The sequence below is a fragment of the Rhea pennata genome, chromosome Z (assembly GCF_028389875.1).
Source record: "Rhea pennata isolate bPtePen1 chromosome Z, bPtePen1.pri, whole genome shotgun sequence".
Lineage (NCBI taxonomy): Eukaryota > Metazoa > Chordata > Aves > Rheiformes > Rheidae > Rhea > Rhea pennata.
This window is the reverse complement of record NC_084702.1, coordinates 81,726,820-81,739,195: the sequence shown is the minus strand read 5'-3', so window position 1 is coordinate 81,739,195 and position 12,376 is coordinate 81,726,820. Positions and strand designations below refer to the sequence as shown.

General features: G+C 38.2%; 1 protein-coding gene across 1 annotated transcript in view; it reads left to right on the top strand.

Annotated features, from left to right (window-relative positions):
• Nucleotides 1–628: 628 nt before the first annotated feature.
• Nucleotides 629–12,376, top strand: part of ATP8B1 (ATPase phospholipid transporting 8B1) — a 34,664-nt gene continuing 22,916 nt past the window's right edge. Inside the window, exons 1-8 of the mRNA XM_062599739.1 lie at nucleotides 629–707; nucleotides 4,087–4,279; nucleotides 8,001–8,098; nucleotides 9,937–10,050; nucleotides 10,582–10,680; nucleotides 10,815–10,876; nucleotides 11,311–11,383; nucleotides 11,480–11,550. Of these exons, the coding sequence (XP_062455723.1) occupies nucleotides 4,099–4,279; nucleotides 8,001–8,098; nucleotides 9,937–10,050; nucleotides 10,582–10,680; nucleotides 10,815–10,876; nucleotides 11,311–11,383; nucleotides 11,480–11,550 (698 nt within the window). The 5' untranslated portion in view covers nucleotides 629–707; nucleotides 4,087–4,098. The remainder of the gene's footprint in view (nucleotides 708–4,086; nucleotides 4,280–8,000; nucleotides 8,099–9,936; nucleotides 10,051–10,581; nucleotides 10,681–10,814; nucleotides 10,877–11,310; nucleotides 11,384–11,479; nucleotides 11,551–12,376) is intronic.

Below are 12,376 nucleotides of genomic sequence, written 5' to 3'. Positions count from 1 at the left end.
TGCTCATAACATTTAACAGCATTACTTACTTTTCCTACTTTTCTTCCCCTTTACATACTTTGAAACAATAATGCCCACTAAAGAGCAGAAAGGTTACTGGCGCAGGCTCTCAGTTGTATTCCGTGTATAGCATTTTATTAAAGTTTTAGCCAGTAGCTTGTTAGCAGATTTCATCAGCTGTTAACATTCCTCTGGCTCCATACTATTTCTAAGAGTAATACTGGCTGATGATAAAAATTAGCTGCTGTGCTTGGGAATACCTCCACGTGGTGGATTACTGAACGCAATTCTGGGGATCAGAAAAAGCAACTCAAGAAAGCAGTGTAGCTATAGAACATATGAAATTCTGCTGCTTCACAAATAGTTACCAATGTATTTTTGTATGTTTGATTCCAGTATTTTTGTAGCACTTCTGTGGTAACTATTGCCAGGACTTTTTCCTGGAGTCTCTTATGATTTATTGGCGCCTGTTTAGTGGCAGAGGCAATAATAGATGCTGGTCAGTGATAAATTCAGGAACTTAATTTGGATAAATATTTAGTCATATTGGATTTTTTGTTCTTTACAGAAAGGCTCTGGTGTACCCGCCGTTGGTGTGTGAGGGTGGTTTGCCTTCGGAACTGACGCGGGATTGATGCCGCACAGCGCCGGGCGCCTTCCTGCCTCCGGCCGCCGCCTGTTCCGCAGAGCCGCCGCGCTGGGTGACGGTGAGCGGGGGAACCCGAGCCGCGGCTGTCCTGCCCGGGGGATTTTAAGTGACTGTGCTTGCTGCAGGCTGCACCTTCTGTGCACCTTGTTGCCTTATGACTGTCTTCTCTGATACTGAATCCTTTTAAACACTATTAAGCAGACTTCAGCCGTTGATGCCTTTAGACTGGTTATAGTATTTGCCTTTTATAAAGAGCGTTCAACTGTCTTATGACTGAAGTCTGGGTTGAGAATTGTAGGCTAGCTATGCGAGAGAGCCAGTTAAGTCATAAGAGCCCAAAATAATAATGCTTAGTTTATTGCTTTCTTAACAATACTTAGTTTAGGGCTAGGCTTTGAAAACTAAAAATAAAGCAAACTTATTTCAAAATCAAGAACATAAAAATGATGGAAGGTGTGTGTCTAATTGCAGAGCAAAAAAGTAAGTATTGTGCTTATCCTCAGTTTTCTTCTAGTTTGGGAGATCTAGTTTGTGACAGTCAATGAAAACACTTGTCTGAGGCTGACAGATGTAAAATGAATTGGGATCCCTCAAAGCATCATCTTGTAAAACCTCTGGGATCACATTTTGAAATGGCTTCTCTCTCAATGTACAGAAAACTTTTGTCTATATGCCATTGATAGAAGAAATTGTAGTATCAGATTCTTAAAGAAACAGATATTATTTGCATTTCCAATTGAAGTTTATTTTGAGGAGACAGTATACTGCCTATATTAAGAAAAATAACGTACAGCAATTATCTGTTCTTCGTGTCACACCAGAAGCAGTAATTATCAGAGTTTGTTTATTTCCTGGATTTACCCCCACCCCGATCTTGTGGCCTCATACGTTCAGTCTTGCTGCCAGTGGGTGTCTGGGTGCCTGTTAATCGGCCTGTTTGTTTTTACACGCTTTTACAGCTCCCTTTCAACACCTTACGTTTCTGTGTCTTTTTAGGCCTGTATGAAGAGGCCACAAAACGCTTGTTGCTGACCCTGGCGCTGAGGTTTCTGCCGCTGGGGGTGAACGCTACGGCTAGGCAGAGCTCCTGGAGGCAGAGGGGCGTTGTGCCCGGTCCGCGTCGTCACCGGGGCACAGCTGTGGTAGGGGCCCGGCAGCGGACGTCTTCCCGGACTGTATGCCTGCTAAATTGCATGGATTACATCGCAGACTGGTTTCTGCGGTGACGTGCGCTCAGGTTATACTGGCCCTGTGCATAAAGCTGCTAATGAGCAGGTTGCTATAGAAATAAATTTTTAGTTCAGATTTCAGATGTATACTTTTTTCCTTTCTACATCAGGTGAAATACGAGATTTTGTGTGCATAGGGTAGTGGTCGAGGAAGAACAGAGTGGGTAAAAAGAGGAGAAAGAAACCAAAACAGCACAGTGAGATCTTCAAGTACATGAGTTTAAGCTTGAATCTCTTGTTTCTCGGATGAATTGCCTAATTCCAAGGCTGTCTAGGAAAGCACATAATCCTTCAGCAGAAGTTTCAGGTTCCATAACTTGTATGTTACTGACTAGCTGTCCCATTCCCAGCTGATTACGTTGATGAGCAGGCTCCAACAGCTTGAGTGGGTCTTGGAAGAAGTTGTGCTCATTCATATTCAATCAAACTGCGTTCATATATCTGCTTTTCATTTTGCTTAATAAACTGGCAGTCTCGAAACATTAGCTTGTGTAGTAGGAGAATACTACAGTACTACAGATGGTGAAATAGCATTGTATGTTTTGGGCTTGTAGAAGACAGTTGTGTCATTTGAGTAGCATATTAAGTACTCATTTAATATTTATAACTCTCTACTAAGAGATATTAGGGAGGGGAGACAATTCAGCTTTGTAAAAATAGAAACTTGGATATCGACAAGGTTTGCTGTCAGCCCCAGTAATGGGTGTTGGCACAGCTATTTGCTGGTTTCATTAGCAACAGCATATGGGGTATAGGGTAGCATTGGTGTTACTTCACAAAGCCAAACTCTTTTAAAACATGGGTCAATAGGCAGATACCTGGTAGCCGGGTAATACGTTACTTGGCTTCAACTGTCTGTTTAATTTAATTTTGAAATTGCTGAGGTCATGGAACTCATTCCTCTCACGGTGGTGGAGGAATATTTAAAAATATTCCTACAACTTGTACCATGCCTTGAACAGACAGAACAGAATCTATTTGGAAGTACTGATCTTTAGAAATAAATGCAAGTAGTGCAGACCTCAGTATAGCTGACTGGGGTATTGAATAGTTGGAAATGAGTGGGGCACACTCACTGGAATTATCTAAATTGCTGTACAACATCAATTAATAAAATGCCAAATTACTCAGCAAAGTGATTAACTAACGCAGTGTCAATGAAGACCATTCAGGAGTTGTGTAGGTCGTTCTTCCTGGTTGGTGGTTGGAGGGGGAGGAGTTACACATGAGTAATGGTTTCTGAATTTTATTTACAAACAGTTAAATACTACCCACTGCAGTAAATGGCTGAAGTAGTAGAAATGTTCTGTACAATCTGAAAATGTGAAAGGAGGCTAGAATCTTCTCTTGCTTGTCTTGCTAGTATCTAAGATCACAGGAAGATGCAGAAGCTCAAATAATAACAATGCCAGGAATTTCTCAAGAGCTATAATTTAAAAGTACTTTATGGAAGATGGAGATCACAATTTGGAAGACAGTGTATTTGTATGTAAGGTATAGGGACCATGTGAGCTTCCTGGAAAGTTTCAGCAGAGTTATGGGCACACACGTAGCATAGGTACAACTGGATTTTGTGTGTGTGTGTTGAACATCTGGAAAATGAGTTTTAAACTTCCTTAGATATTGGGATACCAAAATGTGACATCTTGTAATGGCAAATGTTCCTGTTAAGACTTTGGAGAGGAGAGAGGGAAAGTAAGGTTTATTTCGTGTGACAGCTGTTCCTGCTGCCTTTCAGCAGGTGGACCTGGGCCTGAGGAGCTGTGACCTGAATTGCTGATTGCAAGCATTTGCATTGGCTTTTGCTCAGTGCTCGGCCTTCTAGCTGGTGAAATAGGATCTAAATTCCTTTAACTCTTATCGCCCTGATATTGCTATAAAGAACAGAGTAATGGCAACTGATAAGATTCAGGTGTTCTTGGGCTTGCTAATTTCTACAATCCATTGAAGATTTCCTATGTCAAGAAAGTAGAGTGTTCCTTTAATCTTTCATAAGAGCATTTGTAATTACATACAGCAGAATGTTAATGAAGGATTTGTTGGCTTTGAACTGTATTTGAAAACTGAGTCCATGCTCTAAGCTGCTCTCAGAGAACTAGTTTTGAATGTGATTTTACTGACAGATGTTGACAGATTAGATTTATGGAGACGTGGTTTCCAACACTTGATACGTTAACTCATTCCTTTGTGTTTATAAAATGTTCACAGAGCACTAGCAGAATGAACCCCGAAAGGGATTCAGAGACTACCTTTGATGAGGATTCACAGCCCAATGATGAGGTGATGCCGTACAGTGATGATGAAGCAGAGGATGAATTGGACAGCCAGCAGCCTGCAGTTGAACCAGAACAAAATCGAATCAATAGAGAAGCTGAGGAGAAACGAGAGTCACTTAAAAAAGGTAATGTTATGAGACAAACTTTATGAGCAGATAGCTCTGATTCAAAGGCTGAGCAGTGCATAGATCAATTTGATTTTTGTATTTTATTTATTGGAATGGATTTGGAATGGATAGTTTACGTAAATCTGTAACAGAGTAAATGATGGTAATTCAGTTTAATGCAGATCAGTAAGAAAATAGACTTATTCTGGTCTAAATCCAAAACCCCATGCCACTGTGTGTTGCACAAAACTAATGATCTGCACAGTGGTCTCATCTTAATCGTGGCAAATCCTTAATGTACAGTCTGTGGTTTGAGAACTGCTTGAAAAGATCATCTGTTAGTTGTCTTCCCCATGATCTGTAAATTTGAGCCAGCATAAGCCAACCTGCTTTGTTTAGTCTGTTGGTTTGCATACATTTTTTTTCATACTTTTACATAAATGAGATTTCAGCTTCCCTGCTTTTAGTCTTGTGATTGTCTTTATTTGTAGTAGTTACAGAGTAATAGAAAGTTATTAGACGACAGTTATTTCTATTACAGAGTAATAGAAAGTAAGACGACACTTAAAGAAATCCATCAAATACAGCCTGTGTTGCCGTCAAAGTAAGAACCTAAACAAGAGGAATCTCTTTGATATGGCTTAGAAATACCTGTTCTTGACTTCTGTCAATGAAAAGTCTACAACTCCCCTAAATACTTTTTTTTACCATGTTTCAGTGCAGTTATTTTTTCCTAACTACTCCTTGCTGTGTATATAAGGATTTCTTCCTGTTTATGTGGCAGTGAGGGACAACTGATGAGCTATTGTTTTATAACCGTCTATTACATATTCATTGTTTTGGTTTTTTTTATATATATATTATTGAGGTGGTATAGGCTGTAGAGTAAACACAACTTCTTTAGCTTCTCATCATCGGTTATGTTTTCTGGGTTTCCCATTATGACTGTTATCTTTTTTCTTGTTTTTTCAGACACTTTATTTTGTAGACACAATACACTGGCAAACACTAACACAAATTATACTTTGTCACCTATTCTAAGCACCAAGGAGAAAAAAAAAGAAACTGAAATAAAATAGAATCTCCTACACATTTGATTTCTCTTTCAGAAGTGTAACATGCTTCTTTATTCTAGTGAATTGGAGAGAATCCTAAATCAATGAGATAAATTTTGATTCCACCTTCCAAAGAGGTTGTAATGTTTACTTGTTCAGTGTAACTACAAATTCTTTCATCTGTACAGTTAATCTGTTACCTATATTATTATACAAAATACAGAAGAGAGCTGTGGAGATGGCAGGATTCCTCTTAAGCTCCCAGGCAGGGCAAAAGCTTTAAGGAGGTAGGAGCTTTTACTATGCAAGCTCAATAGGGCACTATTCTTATCATAAGAGTTTATAGGCAGTTGGCAAATCTACCCATTCAGTTTTTGTTTTCCTTCAAACTTCTTCTTTTCTTCCCTGTTCTGGTTAAGAGATAATTTTCTAGCATAAGTTGCAGAATTTGTAGACCTGTTGAATGATTCAGTGGCTAATTATCCTTAGGTAGCACAGCAAAGATGTCATCCTTTTCACATTCTTTCTCACTCTCAACTAAAATGGTTTTCTCTTTATGTTCCTTTGAAGATGATGAATTATTGATCCATCTTCACAAAAACTAGGTATTAATATCACTTTAAAGCAATCCAAAATAATCTTGGGAGTTTTTCTCCATTAAGGTTTTATCAGCCAGTTCTTGATCAGAGGTATTAAGGTTTATCAATGCTGCAACATTTGTATGAATGACAATTTTTAAGAAATGTTCTCGTAGGTATGTCTGATAGTCTTCAGTCCTGCCATTTTGACAAAATTTAATCATTTTCTCAGTTCATGCGCTTCAATAATGTTTATCTCTTTAGAAATCAAAAATTGATCCCCTTGTAATTCTTTTGTGAATCATACAATACAGCCAAAAGTGCTGTGAGTTGCAGGGGTTTATGTAAGCCCTGAAAAGGATGCACAATACATCTGCATCTGATGTATATTTTCATTTGTGCAATTTTAAATACAAGTGCTTCAACAAGGTAACTATTTCTCTGATATGTTTGTGGAGTTAGGCAATAGCTCTCTGTATAGCACCAGAGTGTTCTAACAGCTTGCCAACAATATAGTGGAAATGTAATGATAGTAAATATCTTACTTCCTAGATTTGTCAAAAGGAAACTTGCTTTATGTGTTGGATGGAAAAAAAATGGCTTTGTGAATTTGAGGTTTTGTTTTTTTTATCTTGGAACAGCCCATGATCATCTCCCTTACAGCAGCCTTGTACTGAATTCACATTTACTTCCTCTGAAGGTCTCTGGCGTGGCAGGCCAGCAGCTCCTGGAGTTTCACCCCTCTTGTTTCTAATTCAGCACCTTTGCTCTGTAGTGGTGGATACACTGAGATCATGCGAACCCCATGAAATCAGAAAGAGCACTGCTTAGAAACACTTACTGTGGTTTGGAGAAAAAGGGCGAGATAGCTTATTGACGAGCAAAGCAAACTGCACTTAAATATTCTTCAAGTACTGTTTCTGTCTCATCCTTCCCCGGGGCAGGTAAAGTGCTTATGTGAGTCAGTTAAAAACCTACTGACTGTGCAAAGACAAAGCTTGAAATGCCCCTCAGATTGGTTGAACTACTAAGTTAACTGTCTAAACAGGTCTGCTACACTGGTACCTTGTAAAAGTACATCAGAATATTTTGCAAGTTCATTCTAATATTCTCCTTTGTCACAACGCATCCCATTACTTTAAAGGTTTGGCAGGTGAAGGAATCTTGACAGCAGGAGTCATTCTGGCAATAAATATTGTAAATATTTATTTATAAATATTTAAATTTTATATATTAAATTAAATATTTAAATATAAATATTTACTGTAAATAAATATTGTTCAGACAAAAACTATTTGCATCCTAGATAAGCTCCGTTTAAAGGTGGAGTTCACAGGACTTACATAATGCACCTTAGGGTGGAGATAGAGGGTTTGTTAGGAGTGCTTCTAGAAACTTTCCCCTTAGGAATGTTGTATATCAAGCCTGGCTTTAAATGTCAAATTCTGAAGGTGACAGAAGGAGACAAGCTTGCTCAGTTGTTCTGTTAAATGATTTTATCCGCTTGTGGTCCAAAACTTCAGAAGACCGTTACTGATATCATTTGTGTAGATTTATTAAATTTTGCAGCAAAATGCAATTCATATTTCCAAGCTTTCAAGCAATTGAGCAGAATTGATGACTGAGGAAATAAAACAAACTCTTTAGATTTTAACCTTTTTTACAGTTGTAAATGAAAACTATTGTATGATATTGTTTTATGAATTTAGCTTTCCAAGAATGTACTCTTTCATTTAAAAAAAAAGACTGAGAAATCCTGTTTTGCATACTTAGTGGTTAGCAGGTATTAGCAAAAGCAAATTTGAAGAGAGGAAAGAAGGGAATTTAGTATGACTAAGTGTTACTCTGTTAAGTTTTCAGTACATTATAGAACTTCCAAATTGTTATCAGTAACTCTGACTGTATTGTAATTCTTAATAAAGACAACCTGGAAAATTCTTGAAAACCTTTAGACAATACATGAAGAAAGTAGATACAGTCTCACTTTTGTTTCAGTTGAAGGCACCTTAAAAGGATGGCATTTGAAAGAAAATCTGAAATTGGAAAACTTGTTTCTTTATCTTTAAAGCATTCAGCTATTGACCCATTCTGCCTTGTCTCTTCCAGACTGCAACTGGCAAGTTAAAGCAAATGATCAACACTTCCATGAACAGCCCCAGTTTAAGAGAACACTGTTCCTATGCTTTAAAAAAAGCAAATATGCAGTAAGTTTTTTTTTTATTTTCAGATGATCAGGATGAATGCTTTGCTAATCTCAGTATGATATTTTCAATAACTGTAGACTGGTATGAAAGCCACACTTTCCTCAGGTTTTCCACAAAGGTCAGAAAGTGTTATTGATTTCAGGTTTGTGAGTGGAAAATCAAGGTATCAAGAGAATTACTTAAGATGAGACAGAGCATTAGAAGCCAGGTGTCCTTGATCCAAATTCTGAGTTTTATCTGCTCAACTGCAGCTATTATGAACATTCAAATAGGTGTTGTCTTGTTGTTTTTCATATAAGAAGGCTTAGTATGTTATTAAGCAATATCCTGATCAAGCTAGACTGAGACAAGTCTTACAAATTGGGCATGTCTAGTCATTTAAACACAAAGAGTGAGAGCCTCCCAGTTTGGATTTAGAATGGGGGACGTAGCCCACCTAATTATCAAGTAGACATTTTAATCTCTTTTATCAAGACAAAAGCTTCACTTTTTTTTCCTCTTTCTGTTTTTTTTTTTTTTTTTTTTTTTTTTTTTTTAATGGAATTGTTTCTTTTCAAAATAATAAAGCTATGGCACTAGTATGCGATACAGGTTGCAAGTGATAGGCGATAGCGCTGCGGGGTTCCGTGTGAACTGGCCTGGTTGATCTGCGAGGCGTTGGCTTGTGTGGTTTCCATGAGTCTGCTGAGCTACCTGCTTTGTGGACTCGAGGCAGTTGGGGCTATTTCGTGGACATTTATTATTAAAACTCCTACGACTGCAGCTGTTGCTAGAATGGAAATCCTTTATACTCAGACTAGGTGTGGGACTGACTGTCATGCAGCTTAACCTTTGAGTCCCACACAGTCCCTCCTGAATGGATTTAATTAACAGCCCTTTGTCTCTGGGTTCAGTATTTCTAGTCTGATGTCTGAGACCTGTTACGTGCCAAATAGTGATGTCAGGTAGATCTGTGATACGGCAAACGCCGTGTCTAAATGATACACCTCGGAGTGGACTCTCTGGGAGGAGGAGATCACTGCAGCTTCCTCCCTTCTCTGTGCCCGGCTGGCACAGATGCACAGGCGCTGTGTTGTTTGCCTGCGGAGAGGCTGTATCCCATCCACGCTGTGGCTGTGTGATGTCCTGTAGTGCTGGGTGCAGTTCTCCAGCAGAGCTGCTTCTTGCACCACAGGGTTTGTAAGCCCTCGAGCAGGTTCTGCAGAGGAAGTTGCATGGGCAAGGGCAGGAGTTCTGCCGCTGCACCCTGTGCCCACGCTGCCAGCTCTGTTACTGCACTGTAACAGCGTACTGCAGAGCTGGCATCCCGGGCTGTTGACTGTGAGAACACTGGTTTCGTTTGTGATGCTTAAAGGAGAGTATAATCTTTGAATGATTAAGTCTAGTAAGCTGTCTGTTCTTTCCCTGATCTCCTTGCAGGCATATGCCTAAGCCGGAGAACGCTGTCAGACAGCAGCAACTTCACAGTTGCTGGTGACCTGAGCTAAACTTAAAAGTGTGACCTAGTGGTGACAGGTCCTGTACCTTGTTACTCGTGCTCTGGGTTTACAAGGCACTCTGTGTAATTTTAACATATTGCTAGAATTGAAGTTTATGAAGTCTAAGCAGCTTTTCCGGGGTATGTTAAAGTCAGTGAAATGGATCCTTGTGCCTTAGTTTCACTGAGACTTCAACCCACATTAAACCGTTTAGGAAAGGCACAACTCTAACAAAGCTGTTTATAGGAATGATTTGACTATTAAAATGCTTTACTTAAAAATATGAATTGTACATTTATGATTGAGGAAGAATCAATTCATGTATTGCTGTTGTGAATGACACTTGATTTTCTTCAACAGGGAAATGCAATTAAGACATACAAGTACAACCCAATCACTTTTTTACCACTAAATCTGTTTGAGCAGTTTAAAAGAGCAGCCAATTTCTATTTCCTTGTCCTTCTTATTTTACAGGTAAGATATGTTTTACATAGAGAAGTTTTAAGTCCGAAATGAGTTTAAGGTGCTTTTGTACTAAGCTAAACACTTACGACACACTGCGTTGTTACCCTATCATGAAATTGCAGAACACTTCACAGGGGACTGTATTTCAACTGTTGCAGAAACTAAGCACGTTTTAATAAAAATCTGGAACAACACAGGTTTTATTCATTACTTGTTTTTGTATTAGATAGGATAAGCTAGTTACATAGTTCATGAATTTTGTGGGGAAAAGATGTTTCTGTTGGCTCTTTCTCTGTAAAACATATGGTGGCTGTCAAGTTCCATTCACAAATTGAAAGTATCAACACAAAATATAAGTTATTACAATTATTGTATGGTCAGGCTTGTCCCTGAGAGTTCTGTGCTTCTTCCCAACCCAGCCTAGAATTCTCTTTGATATGTTGACTTTCTTTGTTATAAGTCAATTTACTCTTAATATCTCTTATTTTAATGTGATAATAATCCTGTATTGAGATGGTTTTGTTTATTCCTTTCTTGTAGACGATTCCTCAAATAACGACTCTTTCATGGTATACAACACTGTTACCCTTACTCTTGGTGCTGGGAATAACTGCAGTCAAAGACCTAGTGGATGACTTTGTAAGAAACATGTTTTGTTAATATTAAAAACAAAAGAAAACAATGGGTTGGGTGTTTTGTTTTGTTTTGTTTTGTTTGTTCTAGTTGTGCTCACCGCCTGTGCAGTGAGTACGTTCTCTGCCCCTCATTTCCAGGCTTGTCACAGGATGGACAATGAGGTTAATAACAGGACATGTGATGTCATCAAGGATGGAAGGTTTGTACCGTTCTCTTTTAACTTTGTAAGTAGTATTTGTTGCTCTGTTGCTAAGTTTCATCACAGATCTTGAACTATAGATGACTGTGAAAATTCAGCTTATTGTTCTCTACTCTTCTGTGCATGTTTGTGTGACAATTGGAATCAGAAGATAATTGCCTAAAGGAGTCGTTTACATTTAATTCTGTGATAATAAGTCTATGCTAAGAGCAACCTTCTTGGAGAGAAGGTCAGAAATTCATGTGTATGTGGAGAAGGAAAAGAAGAGGTAGATTTAGATCCCAACTAAATTGCAGTTTCCAGAAAGGGAAAAAACAGAGCTTACACTTAGGGTGTAATGTTTTGACATAAGGAAGTTGCAGAATTTTAAGATTTATAAAGTGCATACTGTTTTAGATGAAACAATAATAATCACTAAACTATCTTCATACTAGGTTCAAAAATACAAAATGGAAAGATATTAAAGTTGGAGATGTCATTCGTCTGAAGAAAAATACTTTCGTTCCTGTAAGTAGTTTGATATGTTCTTGTTTTATTTTTCTGCAGAGTTCTTTACAAATGTTGTCTTGGATTTATTTGCTGTTTATTTATTTGTTTTACTAGGCTGATATTTTGCTACTATCCAGCTCAGAACCAAACAGTCTCTGCTACATAGAAACAGCTGAACTAGATGGGTAAGGCTCTATTTAAGGATTTTTTAGATTTATTTTTGGCTTAACAGTAAAAGAGCAAGAAGTGCATATTTCAGAAATAGGCTGTTTTAAAGCAATGCAGTTATTTTCAAGGTAGGAATACAATTATTTTCTTTGCCTTAGTCTTCATGGATAATGTCAACCCCTAAGTGTCTGTACCAAGAAACAACAATGAAGTAAATGGCAAACCAGTGGTAGCAGAGGAGAGTTGAATTTGGGACCATCTGTACAAATTTACCTGATGAGCCTCATGGGGTGCATCTGTGGGTGTAGAGAGAGTTGGCTGGCATCATTGTAAAGCCGCTGTCAATCATCTTCTAAAGGTTATGGAGATGGTGGAAGTCCCAAATGCCTGGAAATGGCAAGTACTACCCATCTACTAAAAGAACAAAAGGAAGATGAGGAAAATACAAACAAGTCAGCCTCACTTTAGTCCCTGGAAAAATTATGGGGCAGAGAGTGTTCCAATTCCAAATTATGGAATAGTATATATCTTCCTGTCTTTGCCAAAATGCTTTGTGAATGTTCTTTAGCTCATGTTGTTAGAGAAGCTCTTACTGATTTTCTTTTAGAAAAGTTGTAATGAAATGGACTTCACCTAATGAGGTAAATGTTAATTTTTCTGAGTGGTCAGTGACTTCCTCCCTCAACCTTTAGTGATCTTACAGACTAATTTATAACATCATGCAAAGCAAGGATCTGTTTGTGTTGCTAAATATGTTTGTTCTTTACTGAGCTTTTAACAGTGTCACTTATTAAATATTGTATTCAGATAACCATTACCTCAGACTTAGCTGTTCTACTAGTA